The sequence below is a fragment of the Macaca thibetana genome, chromosome 4 (genome assembly GCF_024542745.1).
Source record: "Macaca thibetana thibetana isolate TM-01 chromosome 4, ASM2454274v1, whole genome shotgun sequence".
NCBI classification, from domain to species: Eukaryota; Metazoa; Chordata; class Mammalia; order Primates; family Cercopithecidae; genus Macaca; species Macaca thibetana.
The window spans coordinates 76,074,558-76,092,504 of NC_065581.1; the positions used below are offsets into that span (position 1 = coordinate 76,074,558).

General features: G+C 41.0%; 1 protein-coding gene and 1 long non-coding RNA gene across 3 annotated transcripts in view; one reads left to right on the forward strand and one right to left on the reverse strand.

The window, feature by feature from the left end:
* Positions 1 to 17,443, reverse strand: part of LOC126953020 (uncharacterized) — a 74,877-nt gene extending 57,434 nt beyond the window's left edge. The window contains exon 1 of one of the 2 annotated variants that reach the window (XR_007725109.1): positions 17,338 to 17,443. This is a non-coding gene — a long non-coding RNA (uncharacterized LOC126953020). The remainder of the gene's footprint in view (positions 1 to 17,337) is intronic. The other variant, XR_007725110.1, reaches the window with a different exon arrangement.
* Position 17,444: 1 nt separating this feature from the next.
* IRAK1BP1 (interleukin 1 receptor associated kinase 1 binding protein 1) overlaps positions 17,445 to 17,947 on the forward strand; it is a 37,394-nt gene continuing 36,891 nt past the window's right edge. Inside the window, exon 1 of the mRNA XM_050788280.1 lies at positions 17,445 to 17,836. Within this exon, the coding sequence (XP_050644237.1) occupies positions 17,522 to 17,836 (315 nt within the window). The 5' untranslated portion in view covers positions 17,445 to 17,521. The remainder of the gene's footprint in view (positions 17,837 to 17,947) is intronic.

A 17,947-nucleotide genomic window follows, 5' to 3' on the forward strand; every position in this document is an offset into this window, starting at 1 on the left:
ACAAAATTCTATTCAAAAGGCTAGAGCCGAGGGAGATCTTGAAGCATGGCAATTTCCTGTAACTATAATCCAGCAGGGAGGACAGAATATAGCTAATTGGACCACCTTTCCTTTTAAGCTGTTAAAGGAATTCAAGCAAGCCACTAGTCAATATGAGCCAAACTCCCCTTTTGTGCAAACTTTATTAAAAAACATTTCTCTCAATAATAGATTAATACCGTATGATTGGGATACTTCAACAAAATCTGTTCTCACTCCATCTCAGTACTTGCAGTTTAAAACCTGGTGGGCTGATGAAGCTCAAACTCAGGCAAGGGAAAATACACAAGCACAACCATGTGTGCCTGTTTCCTTTGAACAGTTAATGGGAATCAGACCTGATTGGGGTCAATTAGAAAATTAAGCCATAATGGAGGATGTTGCCATTGTTCGGCTATACTCTGTGTGCTTACAGGCAAGGGAAAGGATAAATGTTAAAGGGGGAAAATATCCTTCTTTCAGTTCTGTCCGACAAAAACCTGAAGAATCATATTGATTTTATTGCTCGGCTCCAAGAGGCTGTGTATAAAGCCGTAACTGATAAAACAGCTCAAGATTTGTAATGCACCTTGTTGCATACGATAATGCTAATGCAGTGTCAAACTGCTATTAGACCCCTGAGAGGGAAGTCTCATTTAGCTGAATATATTAAGGCTTGTGATGGCATTGGAGGTAACTTACATAAGGCTACTCTTTTAGTTCAGGCTATGGCTGGATTAACAGTCAGAAAGAATATGCCCCGTTTCTCAGGCTCTTGCTTTAATTGTGGGCAATTTGGACACAGAAAAAAGGGAATGTAGAAAAGGAAATCAAAAGGCAAGAGCTACCATCAAACAACAGAAAAGTCCCAGTGTATGACCCCGTGGTGAAAAAAGCCATCACTGGTCAAGTCAGTGTCATTCTAAAATTAGCAAAGATGGACAACCTCTCTCAGGAAACTGGAAGAGGGGCCCACCTCAAGCCCCTCAACAAACCGAGGCATAACTGGCACAGCGAGTGCCCTTACAAATGTACAACAATTGTCCACGCCACAGCAGGCAATGCTGTCATAGACCTCTGCAGCGCAATTCCCATATCCTTACTTCCTGGGGAGCCACACCAAAAAAGGTCCCTATGGGGGACTCCTATGGGAGTTAGGGGACCCTTACCTGCAGGAACAGTTGGTCTATTACTTGGAAAGTCTAGTCTAAATTTGAAAGGTGTCACTGTGCATACGGGAATAATTGATTCTGATTATACTGGAGAAATTCAATTAGTTATTAGTTCCTCAACTCCGTGGTCTGCTTCCCCAGGAGAAAGAATTGTTCAGTTGTTGTTGTTACCTTACATAAAACTAGGAAGCAGCACAGTGAAGAGAATAGGAGGCTTTGGTAGTACTAATCAAACAGGAAAGGCTGTATATTGGTTTAATCAAATGTCTGACAAAAGAGCTATTTGCACAGTAACTATTCAGGGAAAAGATTCTGAAGGGCTAGTAGATACTGGAGCTGATGTCTCTATTATTACTATAAATCAATGGCCCTGACATTGGCCTAAGCAAAAGGCATCCATTCGTATTATTGGAGTAGGAGTTGCCTCGGAAGTTTTTCAAAGTTCCTTGATTTTACCATGTCAAGGGCCGGATGATCAGGAAGGGACAATTGAGCCTATCACTACACCTATTCCTGTCAATTTATGGGGCAGAGACTTATTGCAACAATGTGATGCTGAAATATCTATTCCTATGGATCAATATAGTAGTAATGAGAAATATGGGATATTGCCTGGGAAAAGGACTAGGAAAAAAATAAATATGGCCAATCAGAACCTTTAGAATTGAAAGGACAAACAGATTGGACCAGATTGGGGTGTCATTTTTAGGAGCAGCCATTGTTGAGCCTCCAGCTCCCATTCCTCTTGTTTGGCTAACTGCCAAACCAGTTTGGGTGGACCAATGGCTGCTGAAACAGGAAAAACTGAGGCTTTAAATGAGCTGGTGCAGGAACATTTGCAAAAGGGTCATATAGAACCTACTTTCTCCCCTTGGAATTCTCCTGTATTTGTCAACATGAAAAAATCAGGGAAATGGAGAATGTTAACAGATTTAAGGGCTGTTAATGCTGTAATTCAACCCATGGCTTCAGCGGAACAATGCCTGACAAGACAGAAGGAAGGTAAAGGGGATGGACAGGATATGTGATAGAGGGATGCATATGCAGGGAGCTGTGAAAAAGGAAAGATAATTATATGGGGAAGAGGATTTCCTTGTGTCTCACCAGGTGACAATCAGGTGCCAGTGTGGGTGCCCACCAAACATCTGAAGATCTACCATGAGCCACAGCATCTAGTGCACCCACCTGTACAGTATGAATTGAAGGTTTGCAAAGCCTCAATTTGCTTTCCCTGTGCCTTGTGTTAAAAGGGGCCTGTTTCTCATTATCAGTGGCCTCCTGGCTACAGCCACAAAAATTTTTGCTTCTGTTTCAGTAGATTTACTAAGGTGGGGGTAAGGGTATGCTTGTGTTTTTGCAGGAGATGAATGAACCATGTGGATGCCCTCAAGATGTGTACGACCATGGAACGGGAGACTGGAGGGACCCATGGATCCCAACCATGGACTGGGCTCCCCCAGTATGAGCCATGAGCCAGGTGAATCTGAATGCGAAGATAGAACGAAGACCGACCAGAGTCACAATGTTTAATGGACCAATGCTTTCTGACTCAGCTCCTCTCTACCCTGAATACAAGAGACCTTAGTAGTTAGGCAGAAATATCATCACCCCTATTCAGCATGAAGAAATTACAGAACATGGACCTTCATCCTTCTGCAACCCCTAGGATTAAGAGTCCTCTTGTAAAAGGGAAAGGAGAGATATGTGTGAAGCATTCAAACCAGAGCAGCTCCAGTTTGAATAAGGGCTAAGAAAAACAAGCTGGATCACCAACCCACAATTAAGGGCTGCACAGCCTGCAATTGCCTTGCTCAATTAAAAGAGGTCACTTTTTATGCTAGTAATAATGATAGTTAGTAATGACAGTAATAATGATAACTTCTCTTCTACAAAAAAGAGAAGGGGGGCATATTGGGGAAAAGCTGAGTGTTGGGGAAAAAACTGAGGCAGGGCTTGCATGTCTGATATAATGTCCTCTGGAATGTGTCTAGACTTGCTGGCTCCTTGCTTCTAGCCCTCTCAGGCTCCTAGATCGATTGTATTCCCATTATCTCAAGTAGCAGAAAATGTTCCATATAAATGCTAAACTGTCACAGCTGTAGATTATGTGCCTGCCCTTTTGACCCCCACATTTTCATCACCTGTTTCTTGGTTGGATTACCAATAAATAGTGTGGGCTCCCAGAGCTCAGGGCCTTTGCAGCCTCCACAATTGTGATGGCCCCCTGGTCCCACTTTACTTCTCAAACTGTCTTTTTCTCAATCTTTTGACCACCAGACTTCATCGCCCCCACGCCCCCATCGTTGGGTCTGATCACCCAAACGATGCACTGCCACGCCTATCTAATTTTTATATTTTTAGTAGAGATGGAGTTTCACCATGTTGCCCAGGCTAGTCTCAAACCCCTGACCTCATGTGATCCACCCGCCTAGGCCTCCCAAAGTGCTGGGATTACAGATGTCAGCCACCACACCCAGTCTAAACTTTACTTTTTAGATCAATTTTAGGTTCACAGCAAAAGCAAGCACAAAGTACAGAGAGTTTCCATATCTGCCTTCCCTACCTCCACACACAGATATAACCCCCCTTATCAATATGCTGCACCACAAGTGTATATTTGCTACAATCAATGAACCTATATTAACACATTATTATCACCTGAAGTCCACAGGTGTTTTTTATGGGGTTTTTTGTTTGTTTGAGACGGAGTCTCTGTCACCCAGCTGGAGTGTAGTGACGTGATCTTGGCTCACTGCAACCTCCGCCTCCTGGGTTCAAGCAATTCTCCTGCCTAAGCTTCCTGAGTAGCTGGGATTACAGGCACCCATCACCATGCACAGCTATTTTTGTATTTTTAGTAGAGACAGGGTTTTGCCATGTTGGCCAGGCTGGTCTCGAATTCCTGACCTCAGGTGATCTGCCCACCTCAGCCTCAAAGTGCTGGGATTACAAGCTTGAGCCACCATGCCTGGCCCACAGTTTCTGCATTGTACCTAAGGATACAACTGCTGGATCTCATGTAAAAACAAGTTTAATTTTGTAAGACACTGCCAAACTGTCTTCCAAAGTGGCTGTACTATGTTGCATTCCTACCAGCAATAAATGAGTGGTCTTTTTGCTCCACATACTCACCAGTATTTGGAGTTGTTAGCGTTTTGGAGTTTGATCATTTTAACAGGTGTGTATTGTTATCTTGTTATTTTAATTTACAATTCTCTAATGACATAGGATATTGAATATATTTTTATATGTTTACTTGCCATATGTATAACTTCTTTGGTAAGGTGTTCTAGTCAGACAACTGGTTTTTAAAATAAGACTTTTATAACATTCATCATTTTGTATTAAACTTTACTCAGCTTTTAGAATTAAAAAGAAGCAACTTAAATTCTCTCATATTACAAATAAGAAAATTGAGCCAGTAGAGGTGAAAACTGAATCCATGAAAGTAGCTATAAATTCAGAGGGAGAGGCCAGGCACGGTAGCTCACACCTGTAATCCCAGCACTTTGGGAGGGCGAGGCAGGCAGATTATGAGGTCAGGAGTTCGAAACCAGCCTGGCCAACATAATGAAATCCGGTCTCTACTAAAAATACAAAAATCAGTCAGGCATGAAGGCATACGCCTGTAGTCCCAGCTACTTGGGAGGCTGAAGCAAGAGAATCGTTTGAACTCATGAGGCAGAGGTTGCGGTGAGCCGAGATTGTGCCACTGCACTCCAGCCTGGGCAACAAAGCGAGATTCCATCTCAAAAAAAAAAAAAAAAAAAAAAATTTAGAGGGAGAAGAGACGCCAGTGAAACATACAGGAAAGATGTGACCAGAGAGAAGGAAGTAGAACAAGAAGAGCAGTGTTGTAAGAATCAAAAAAGGCTAGAGGTGAAGTAGATTTTTTTTATTTGTTTTGAGAAAGAGCTTTGCCAGCAGCAATAGGCTCTGTATGTAGTGCAAATAATCAGTGATCACTGGGAGGCAGCAGGACAGAGTGGAAAGAGTATTAGACTGCCTCTGCTGGTAACCTGGGGCACATGACTTGAAAATTTTTTCTAGGTTCTAGTGTGTTCATCTGTAAAATAAGACTATGCGTCTCTAGTTTCTAAATTCAATGTTTTCTTTATTACAGGATCTTCCCTTTGTCAATTTTTTGTACAACTTTTTTCTTTGAAAATTTTGCTAATTTATTTATCATCTATATCTCTGTGCCCTGTTAGATCTTCAATGACTAACCATCTAACCAAGATTTCATTTCCCTCTGCATGCTTAGAGAATTACAGTTACGATAACTCTTTACAAACATCTAATATAGTATTCATGAACACAGAATTTACGTAAGCAGTCTTCTCTTATTTGTTACAATTTTGCCAGGATGCTATAAACTTGACTATTTATTCTACATAAAATATCAAGAAATTAAGATTTCCTAACTAATTAATTTATGTATCTGCAATATCCTGTTAGCTTTGACACTATTAAAATTTGGAATGAAATACTTTTTGAAGATTAAAATATCTGTAGGCAAAGCTACCTCTAATCCACCACTTTCAAGGAGAGACATCAAGAAGAAGCAGTCTTTACCAAAGTGAGAGTTTCACAGCTTAAATCTGAAAAGAACTGTCAAACATTTCTTACTCTCTTGGATACAGTGTAAATTAGTTAAGATATAATTACAACTAACAATTGTTACTATTACTACCATAGCTTCATTTACAAAATATTACTTCTTCCCTAATTAAACGAAGCATTCGGTGCTTCACATAACCAACTAAAATGTTAAGTAGTTACATTATGCAGCTAAATATGTGAAAACCAAGAATAATAAGCCAGATAATACAAAAGAAAAACAGTGATGTGAAACGAATTATGGCAAAAATGAGCAAAGTGAAAACACATTTAAACCATAACCTTTTTGGAAATTTGAGGTGTCCAAGAGGTCAGTCAAAGATGTACACGGAATCAGGTGGTATGAAATCTAACAGCAAAACATAGGGTAGCTCAGTCTAACAACAAAATGATACAGTGGATTGGCTGATTGAAGTTTATTTTCACTCAGAGATCAGAGATATACTTGAGAGTACTTTATCTGGACTAAGTTGTAACCTTCAAAGTGAAGATGTAATCATGAGAATAGAACCCTGTGTAAGGAGGGCAGTGGAGACAAGTATATAAAGCTGACTGGCAAAAATCCCTATAGTCCACACAGCATCTTATTCTACCTGTATCATTTAAGGTACCAGAAGATAAACATCTGCAACCTACTAAGAAAGCAAGAAATCAACCTGGAAATAAAATAAAAGGCTAGAAGGAAAGCTATACCCAGTGTCTGGGGGTATTTGTGAGATAAAATAGGATAATTTCTCACTTCATTTCTGGAAGGTCTGAATCCAATGACTTAAACAAAACTCACTATAGACAATATTAACAAATATTTATCTCTTTCTCCTTTTCCCAATCACTCTTCCTTAACCCTTTGCCATCTGGTTAACCATAAAACATTTCTTTGAAAGGTCACTAAAAATCTGCTAAATATTACATTCAATAGGCATGTCTTCATCTTCAAGTTTTTGACCTGTATCATGACATATAGATCACCTCTTTTTGACAATTATACAAACTTTGGTTCTACAACATTGTACTATCAATCTTTCCCTTACCGCTTTGAGCCTTTTTTCTTTTTCTTTTGGCTTCTTCATTTACCAATATATTTTCCATAAGTATTTAATTATAAAGTATAGTAAAGTCTAAAGTGATTTTAGTACCTCTGACATCTTTTTGAACAAGCCAAGGACCTTAATACACACTTCTAGGTTAGTTTTTTTCCCCCCTCAGCATTTAGAATGTATTATTCCATTCTCTTCGGACAGTTGGGATTTTAATTTTTGAGATATTTGAAATCACCCACCATAAGCTGGGTACTGTCAGAGACTTCAACTCAAAGTCAGATACCCCACCAGAAATAGATAAAAAGATAATGGCACATCTGAGACACAAGCACCAGAGGGTATGAGCAAGCTGCATGAGCAAGCAGCTCAGATGCCCATGCAACCCACCAAGTTTGCACCAAAACACCTCCCTCACCTCACACCAATGGTTACATAGGGATTACTCTATGGCCAGTTGAAGGAGGAGGAAAAAACCTGAGCTTTTATGGCGAGATTATGGATAGGCTGGCTTGGTATGCAGATGCCAGTAAAAAATGAGAAGCAGCTGTGTGATAACATCACTTGTAAAGTCTTTGAATAACAGTGTAGAAGGAAAATTTCCCCAAAAGGTGGAGCTTTGAGCAATGCACCTAGAGATCCACTTTGTGTGAAGTTCTATAAATTCCTTAAGGCTGAAAGGTATAAAAGTCAGCTTTAAATTCTCTTTCTCATTTATTCTTATCAGTCTTGGTTTTAAGATAACATAAAACTTAGTCAAGTTATTTATGCAAGAAAAAAAGAAGTGGGAATTTTATAAGGATACAGGAATATTTTACAGAACTCCAGGGCAGGAATGAAACCAGGCCAAAGAAAAAATTCTTAAAAAAGAGACTAGAATTACATCTGCACTATTATTCCATCTCATCATTTTGGAAAGTATCATTCTCTCTTTCTCCCCACCACATCTCTAAACTTTTTCTATTTCTCTAGTGGAAAAATGGCCAATCTATATTTCCCAAGGTTTTATATAAATATATATGAGTGTATGTTACAGCCCTGCCACTTAAGACACCAAATTTTAAAAATTTGGTGTAAATATAGATTCTCAAAGATGGCTGAATAGGAACAGCTCCAGCCTCCAGCTCACAGTGTGAGCAACACAGAAGACGGGAGATTTCTGCGTTTTCAACTGAGGTACCAGGTTCATCTCACTGGGGCGTGTCGGACAGTTGGCACTGGTCCACGGGTGCAGCCCAACCAGCAAGAGCTGAAGCAGGGCAAAGCATCGCCTCACCTGGGAAGCACAAGGGGGAAGGGAATTACTTTTCCTAGCCAAAAGAAATTGAGACACACAACACCTGGAAAATCGGGTAACTCCCACCCTAATACTGCGCTTTACCAGGCGTCTTAGCAAACGGCACACCAGGAGATTATTTCCCACACCTGGCCCAGAGGGTCCCACGCCCACGGAGCCTCCCTCATTACTAGCACAGCAGTCTGAGATCAAACTGCAAGGCGGCAGCGAGGCTGGGGGAGGAGCACCTGCCATTGCTGAGGCTTAAGTAGGTAAACAAAGCCGCTAGGAAGCTCAAATTGGGTGAAGCCCACCACAGCTCAAGGAGACCGGCCTGCCTCTGTACACTCCTCCTCTGGGGACAGGGCATAGCTAAACAAAAAGCAGCAGAAACCTCGGCAGAGGTAAATGCCACTGTCTGACAGCTTTGAAGAGAGCTCTACAGGGAGCTCTGATCTCCCACTGATCTCCCAGCACGGACGTTGAGATCTGAGAACGGACAGACTGCCTGCTCAAGTGGGTCCCTGACCCCTGAGTAGTCTAACTGGGAGACATCCCCCACTAGGTACAGACAGACACCTCACACCTCACATGACAGGGTACACCCCTGAGACAAAGCTTCCAGAGCAAGAATCAGACAGGTACACTCGCTGTTCAGCAATATTCTATCTTCTGCAGCCTCTGCTGCTGATACCCAGGCAAACAGGGTCTGGAGTGGACCTCAAGCAAACTCCAACAGACCTACAGCAGGGGGCCCTGATTTTTAGAAGGAAAACTAACGAACAGAAAGGACACCTATACCAAAACCCCATCAGTATGTCACCATCATCAAAGACCAAAGGCAGATAAAACCACAAAGATGGGGAAAAAGCAGTGCAGAAAAGCTGGAAATTCAAAAAATCAGAGCACATCTCCCCCTCCAAAGGAACGCAGCTCATCGCCAGCAACAGAACAAAGCTGGACAGAGAATGACTTTGACGAGTTGAGAGAAGAAGCCTTCAGTTGATCAAACTTCTCAGAGCTAAAGAAGGAACTACATAACCAGCGCAAAGAAACTAAAAATCTTGAAAAAAAGGATGGATGAATGGATAACTAGAATAATCAATGCAGAGAAGACCTTAAAAGAACTGATGGAGATGAAAACCATAACACGAGAACTACGTGACAAATGCACAAGCTTCAGTAACCAACTCAATCAACTGGAAGAAAGAGTATCAGCGACTGAAGATCAAATGAATGAAATGAAGCGAGAAGAGAAGTGTAGAGAAAAAAGAGTAAAAAGAAATGAACAAAGCCTCCAAAAAATATGGGATTAACTGAAAAGAGCAAATCTACATCTGATTGGTGTGCCTGAAACTGACGGGGAAAATGGAACCAAGTTGGAAAACACTCTTCAGGATATCATCCAGGAGAACTTCCCCAACCTTGTAAGGCAGGCCAACATTCAAATTCAGGAATATAGAGAACGCCAGCCACAAAGATACTACTCGAGAAGAGCAACTCCAAGACACAAAATTGTCAGATTCACCAAAGTTGAAATGAAGGAAAACATCTTAAGGGCAGCCAGAGAGAAAGGTCGGCTTACACACAAAGGGAAGCCCATCAGACTAACAGCAGATCTCTTGGCAGAAACTTTCCAAGCCAGAAGACAGTGGGGGCCCATATTCGACATCCTAAAAGAAAAGAATTGTCAACCCAGAATTTCGTATCCAGCCAAACTAAGTTTCATAAGTGAAGGAGAAATAAAATCCGTTACAGACAAGCAATGTTTAGAGATTTTGTCACCACCAGGTAGGTGGTGGCAGGCAGGCCTGCCCTACAAGAGATCCTGAAGGAAGCACTAAACATGGAAAGAAACAATAGGTACCAGCCATTGCAAAAACATGTCAAAATGTAAAGTCCATCAATGCTAGGAAGACACTGCATCAACTAGCGAGCAAAATAACCAGCTAATATCATACTGACAGGAACAAGTTCCCACATAACAATATTAATCTTAAATGTAAATGGACTACATGGTCCAATTAAAAGACACAGACTGGCAAACTGGATACAGAGTCAAGACCCATCAGTCTGCTGTATTCAGGAGACCCATCTCATGTGCAGAGACACATATAGGCTCAAAATAAAGGGATGGAGGAAGATCTACCAAGCAAATGGAACATACAAAAAAGCAGGGGTTGCAATACTAGTCTCTGATAAAACAGACTTGAAACCATCAAAGATCAAAAGAGACAAAGAAAGGCATTAAAAAATGGTAAAAGGATCAATTCATCAGAAAGAGCTAACTATCCTAAATATATATGCACCCAATACAGAAGCACCCAGATTCATAAAGCAAGTCCTTAGAGACTTACAAAGAGACTTAGACTCCCATGCAATAATAATGGGAGATTCCAATACCCCACTGTCAACATTAGACAGATCAATGAGACAGAAATTTAACAAGGATATCTAGGAATTGAACTCATCTCTGCACCAAGCAGACCTAATAGACATCTACAGAACTCTCCACCCCAAATCAACAGAATATACATTCTTCTCAGCACCACATCACACTTATTCCAAAATTGACCACATAATTTGAAGTAAAGCACTCCTCAGCAAATGTACAAGAGCAGAAATTATAACAAACTGTCTCTCAGACCACAGTGCAATCAAACTAGAACTTAGGATTAAGAAATGCAGTAAAAACTGCTCAACTACATGGAAACTGAATAACCTGCTCCTGAATGACAACTGGGTACATAAAAAAATGAAGGCAGAAATAAAGATGTTCCTTGAAACCAATGAGAACAAAGATACAACATATCAGAATCTCTGGGACACATTTAAAGCAGTGTGTAGAGGGAAATTTATAGCACTAAACGCACACAAGAGAAAGCAGGAAAGGTCTAAAATTGACACCCTAACATCACAATTAAAAGAACTAGAGAAGCAAGAGCAAACACATTGAAAAGCTAGCAGAAGGCAAGAAATAACTAAGATCAGAGCAGAACTGAAGGAGATAGAGACACAAAAACCCTCCAAGAAATCAATGAATCCAGGAACTGGTTTTTTGAAAAGATCAACAAAATTGATAGACCGCTAGCAAGACTAATAAAGAAGAAAAGAGAGAATAATCAAATAGATGCAATAAAAAATGATAAAGGGGATATCACCACTGACCGCACATAAATACAAACTACCATCAGAGAATACTATAAACACCTCTATGCAAATAAACTAGAAAACCTAGAAGACATGGATAATTTCCTGGACACTTACACTCTCCCAAGACTAAACCAGGAAGAAGTTGAATCCCTGAATAGACCAATAGCAGGCTCTGAAATTGAGGCAATAATTAACAGCCTACTAACCAAAAAAAGTCCAGGACCAGATGGATTCAAAGCCATATTCTACCAGAGGTACAAGGAAGAGTTGGTACCATTCCTTCTGAAACTATTCCAATTAATAGAAAAAAAGGGAATCCTCCCTAATTCATTTTACGAGGCCAACATCATCCTGATATCAAAGCCTGACAGAGACACAACAACTAAAAAAAGGATTTCAGACCAATATCCCTGATGAACATCGATACAAAAATCTTCAATAAAATACTGGCAAACCGAATCCAGCAGCACATCAAAAAGCTTATCCACCATGATCAAGTGGGCTTTATCCCTGAGATGCAAGTCTGGTTCAACATATGCAAATCAATAAACGTAATCCAGCATATAAACAGAACCAAAGACAAAAAACACATGATTATCTCAATAGATGCAGAAAAGGCCTTGACAAAATTCAACAGACCTTCATGCTAAAAACTCTCAATAAATTCGGTATTGATGGAACGTATCTCAAAATAATAAGAGCTATTTATGACAAACCCACAGCCAATATCATACTGAATGGGCAAAAACTGGAAGCATTCCCTTTGAAAACTGGCACAAGACAGGGATGCCCTCTCTCACCACTCCTATTCAACATAGTGTTGGAAGTTCTGGCTAGGGCAATCAGGCAAGAGAAAGATATCAAGGGTATTCAGTTGGAAAAGAGGAAGTCAAATTGTCCCTGTTTGAGATGACATGATTGTATATTTAGAAAACCCCATTGTCTCAGCCCAAAATCTCCTTAAGCTAATGAGCAACTTCAACAAAGTCTCAGGATACAAAATCAATGTGCAAAAATCACAAGCATTCTTATACACCAGTAACAGAAAAACAGAGAGCCAAAACATGAACGAATTCCCATTCACAATAGCTTCAAAGAAAATAAAATACCTAGGAATCCAACTTACAAGGGATGTAAAGGACCTCTTCAAGGAGAACTACAAACCACTGCTCAGTGAAATAAAAGAGGACACAAACAAATGGAAGAACATACCATGCTCATGGATAGGAAGAATCAATATTGTGAAAATGGCCATACTGCCCAAGGTAATTTATAGATTCAATGCCATCCCCATTAAGCTACCAATGACTTTCTTCACGGAATTGGAAAAAACTGCTTTAAAGTTCATATGGAACCAAAAAAGAGCCCGCATCTCCAAGACAATCCTAAGCCAAAAGAACAAAGCTGGAGGTATCATGCTACCTGACTTCAAACTATACTACAAGGCTACAGTAACCAAAACAGCATGGTACTGGTACCAAAACAGAGATATAGACCAATGGAACAGAACAGAGTCCTCAGAAATAATACCACACATCTACAGCCATCTGATCTTTGACAAACCTGAGAGAAACAAGAAATGGGGAAAGGATTCCCTATTTAATAAATGGTGCTGGGAAAATTGGCTAGCCATAAGTAGAAAGCTGAAACTGGATCTTTTCCTTACTCCTTATATGAAAATTAATTCAAGATGGATTAGAGACTTAAATGTTAGACCTAAAACCATAAAAACCTAGAAGAAAACCCAGGTGATACCATTCAGGACATAGGCATGGGCAAAGACTTCATGTCTAAAACACCAAAAGCAACGGCAACAAAAGCCAAAATTGACAAATGGGATCTCATTAAACTAAAGAGCTTCTGCACAGCAAAAGAAACTACTATCAGAGTGAACAGGCAACCTACAGAATGGGAGAAAAATTTTGCAATCTACTCATCTGACAAAGGGCTAATATCTAGAACCTATAAAGAACTCAATCAAATTTACAATAAAAAAACAAACAACCCCATCAAAAAGTGGGCAAAGGATATGAAGAGACACTTCTGAAAAGAAGACATTCATACAGCCCGCAGACACATGAAAAAATGCTCATCATCACTCGCCATGAGAGAAATGCAAATCAAAACCACAATGAGATACCATCTCACACTAGTTAGAATGGCAATCATTAAAAAAATCAGGAAACAACAGGTGCTGGAGAGGATGTGGAGAAATAGGAACACTTTTACACTGTTGGTGAGATTGTAAACTAGTTCAACCATTGTGGAAAACAGTGTGGCGATTCCTCAAGGATCTAGAACTAGAAATACCATTTGACCCAGCCATCCCATTACTGGGGATATACCCAAAGGATTATAAGTCATGCTGCTATAAAGACATATGCACACGTATGTTTATTGTGGCACTATTCACAATAGCAAAGACTTAGAATCAACCCAAATGTCCATCAGTGACAGGCTGGATTAAGAAAATGTGGCACATATACACCATGGAATACTATGCAGCCACAAAAAAGGATGAGTTTGTGTCCTTTGTAGGGACATGGATGCAGCTGGAAACCATCATTCTCAGCCAACTATCACAAGAAAAGACAACCAAACACCGCATGTTCTCACTCATAGGTGGGAACTGAACAATGAGATCACTTGGACACAGGAAGGGGATCATCACACACCGGGTCCTATTGTCGGTGTGGAGGGGGAGGGATAGCATTAGGAGATATACCTTATGTAAATGACGAGTTAATGGGTGCAGCACACCAACATGGCACATGTATACATATGTAACAAACCTGCACGTCTTGCCCATGTACCCTAGAACTTAAAGTATAATTTAAAAAAAAAAGAAAAAAAAATAAATACAGATTCTCGTGTGAAAAATTCCAACAGATTCAACCGGAATTAGGTACCTATTCTTAGTCCAATCAACTTGGTAGTCACCTTATTCAAAACAGTTGCTAGGGGCTCAGCCTTGTGAGAGAGAATTGAGCTAGTATGATCTGAACAAATAGCTCTATCCTCTTCATTCATTCTCCCAATCATCCCAGCTGAAAACCTAAGTCAGTTTAGGCTTATCCTTCTCTTTCATATACTATTGATTTATAGTTCTGTCACAAAGAATTAATTCATTCTTCTTTCAAAATCCAGTATTATCTATTTCTTCTCTATTCTCATGGACTTTATTACTTGCCAAAATGATAGTTCAAAAACAGACATTACACTGCAGTTACATTTGCATTTCTTAAACTACTGGGGAGGATAAACTTTTTTTTTTTCATCCTACAGACTATTAACATTTCTGCTTTCTTGGTCTGTATTGTGGACTTAATTGTATCCCCCAAAATTCATATGTTGGAGTGCTAACTTCAATGTGACTGTATTTGGAATAGGGTTTTTAAGGAGGTAATTAAGGTTTAATGGAAGTCATAAAGGTGAGGCTCTAGAAAGAGACATCAGGGTAATGTGCACAGACACAAGGCTATGTGAGGACTCGGCAAGAAAGTAGCCATCTGCAAGCCAAAGAGAAAGGCCTTGGGAGATACCAAACCTGCTGACACCGAAATCTTGGACTTCTAGGCCCCAGAACTATAAGAAAACAAATTTGTGCTGTGTAAGCTCCAAAGTCTTTGAAGCTTAAAGACTTTTGTTATGGCAATGGCAATCTAATGCAATCTAATGCAGTTTGCCTCAGTGTTCATTATTTTTCTTTTGACACGTTTGTTTCTTCTAATAACAGCTCTCTAGGCATTAAGACTCCTAGCCCTTTATACACAATAAATATTAACAAACATTTTTCCCAATTTATTTGCCCCCCCACCTTTGTTTTCATTTTGCTTTATATAACTGATTTTTTTTGGAAAGTCCAATTTTTCAAACTTTTCCTTTATGGTTGCTGCACATGAAATTATGATTAAGGCCAGCCTTCTCATCCCCCAGAATATTTATATTTATATATAGGTTCTTCCAGTTATTTTTCTTTTTGGTCTCATTTATCATTTTCAATGTATGATGTAAGGTATACATTTTTTAAAAATATAGCTTACAATGGGTCGCGCATGGTCGCCCATGCCTGTAATCCCAGCATTTTGGGAGGCCGAGGTGGGCGGATCACGAGGTCAGGAGATTGAGACCATCCTGGTTAACACGGTGAAACCCCGTCTCTACTAAAAATACAAAAAAATTAGCTGGGCGTGGTGGCTGGTGCCTGTAGTCCCAGCTACTGGGGATGCTGAGGCAGGAGCATGGCGTGAACCCGGGAGGCGGAGCTTGCAGTGAGCCAAGATCGCACCACTGCACTCCAGCCTGGGTGACAGAACGAGACTCCCCCTCAAAAAAAAAAAATAAATAAATATATATATATATATATATAGAGAGAGAGAGAGAGAGAGAGAGAGAGAGAGAGAGAGCTTACAATTATCCCTGTACCATGTAATCATTTTCCACTGATATGAAATCTTTTATCGTATACTAAATACTTACACTTTAACTCCTGTTGCTTTTTGTTTATGACATTCATTCATTCAGTAATTTATTTTGTTTTTTTGTTTTGTTTTTTTTTTGAGACGGAGTCTCGCTCTGTCGCCCAGGCTGGAGTGCTGTGGCCCGATCTCAGCTCACTGCAAGCTCCGCCTCCCGGGTTCCCGCCATTCTCCTGCCTCAGCCTCCCGAGTAGCTGGGACTACAGGCGCCCGCCACCTCGCCCGGCTAGTTTTTTGTATTTTTTAGTAGAGACGGGGTTTCACCTGGTTAGCCAGGATGGTCTCGATCTCCTGACCTCGTGATCCGCCCGTCTCGGCCTCCCAAAGTGCTGGGATTACAGGCTTGAGCCACCGCGCCCGGCCAAGTAATTTATTTTGGAGGCTATATTCTTCCACATTTATCGTAACGGAAAAATAATTTTCCAGCAAGTTTAAGAAACATTATTTTGGGTGTCTTAAATCATAAAAGACTATGAGGGAAAGCTCTTAACGTTAGTTTTTAAATTAAAATTGTGTTCAGCGAACAGGATGAATATACACAAAATTATGTTAATCCAGTGATGAGCCTAATTAAAGGAGGGGGGTACCATTTGATTTAGTTGCATTATACTAATCGAAAAGAACAGAAAAAACAATGGTGAAGAAACTACAAGAGGACTGTCAGCTTTTTCAGGCTCCTTTTGAAACAATAGTTCTTATCCTTCTAAAACCAGTTATTCAAAATTCTTTTTTCCCCCCTCAATTCTCTTAATAAAATTCAGACAGTAAAGAGGTATAAGCCAGTGGGGCTATTTTTACAAAGATCATTGCTTAGTGCTAGGAAGAGAATCCAGAAGACGGGAAGTTGAGGGTTGTGTTCTAAAGGTTCTCTCAAGAAAAGGGTACAGAGAAACTCCAAGTTGTACACGCCCAGCAATGTCCATGTTGGATGTGCTTTGATACCACCTAAATCTCTCCTGTCCGAGTTCAAGGACCGAACCATTCCAAGGATTTTAGAAAAAAATGGGGAGACATGAAAATGATGCCAAAGCCATAGCTATTTTTACAGACATCCATTATGTTCACTCTGCTTTCCATATGCAACGCACTCTACATACAATGGGCACCTTATAAGCACATAGCAAATGTGAAAAATATTGTCAACATTGGTTTGATAATATTATTAATATATTATATATTCGAATACAATATATATTAATAATACAAAAATATTATCAACGCTGCTTTAGAGAAGATGAAACTGAGATACGAAGAATCATAAACTGTCCAAGATCACAGGGGCAAAAAGTTCACCTCAACTGAAACCTCTCACGAACCACAAAAATGTGGCCGAGGGAGCCTCAAAAGCTGTACCCCAAGCGGGGACGGTAAAGTCAGAAAAGACACGGCTGGGTGCAATCACAGAGAAATCTAAAACCACCCGCTCGGCCTCGCTACTCTTCTTCCTCTGAGGTACAGAGACGCGGGTGGGACGCCAAGGAGTTGCGAGAAAGGCCAGGGCTCACTGAGGAGGCCACAGAGAAAGCCAGCTAACATTTTTTGAAGGCCGTAAGGTAAATATGTTAAAAACCGTAGCTACTCACTCAGCCGACACCTAGTAAAGATGCGGCAAGATCAACAAGGCGTAGCTTGCGCCCGCCACAAACTCCGCGGCCTCCACAGCCATCCCGGCATACTTTGCGCCGTGCACAGGAAAGCCCTGGCGCGCATTGGCCCCTTCGGCCGCCGTCTGCCGGTAGTTACTATGGAAACCGAGCTGCTATCGCTATGTCTCTACAAAAGACCCCTCCGACCCGGGTGTTCGTGGAACTGGTTCCCTGGGCTGACAGGGGCCCAGCGAACAACCTGGTCTCAGGCGGAGAGACGCTACCCGGCCTCCGCCACCCGCTTTCCTCAACACAAGCCCAAACTGCTACCCGTGAGGTGCACGTAAGCGGAACCTCAGAAGTGTCTGGGGGCCCGGACCGGGCGCAAGTGGTGATGCGAGTGAGCAGCACCAAGGAGGCGGCAGCCGAGGCCAAAAAGAGCGTTTGTCGCCGTCTAGATTACATCACGCAGAGCCTCCAGCAGCAGGGCGTGCAGGTGAGATCTCCGCGGGGGAGGAAATGCGAGCCGGACGACACAAAAGGGTTGGCAGATGGTCGGGCCCCACGGCCGGCTCTAGAGGGAAGGGAAATGTGGAGGGTCTGGAGC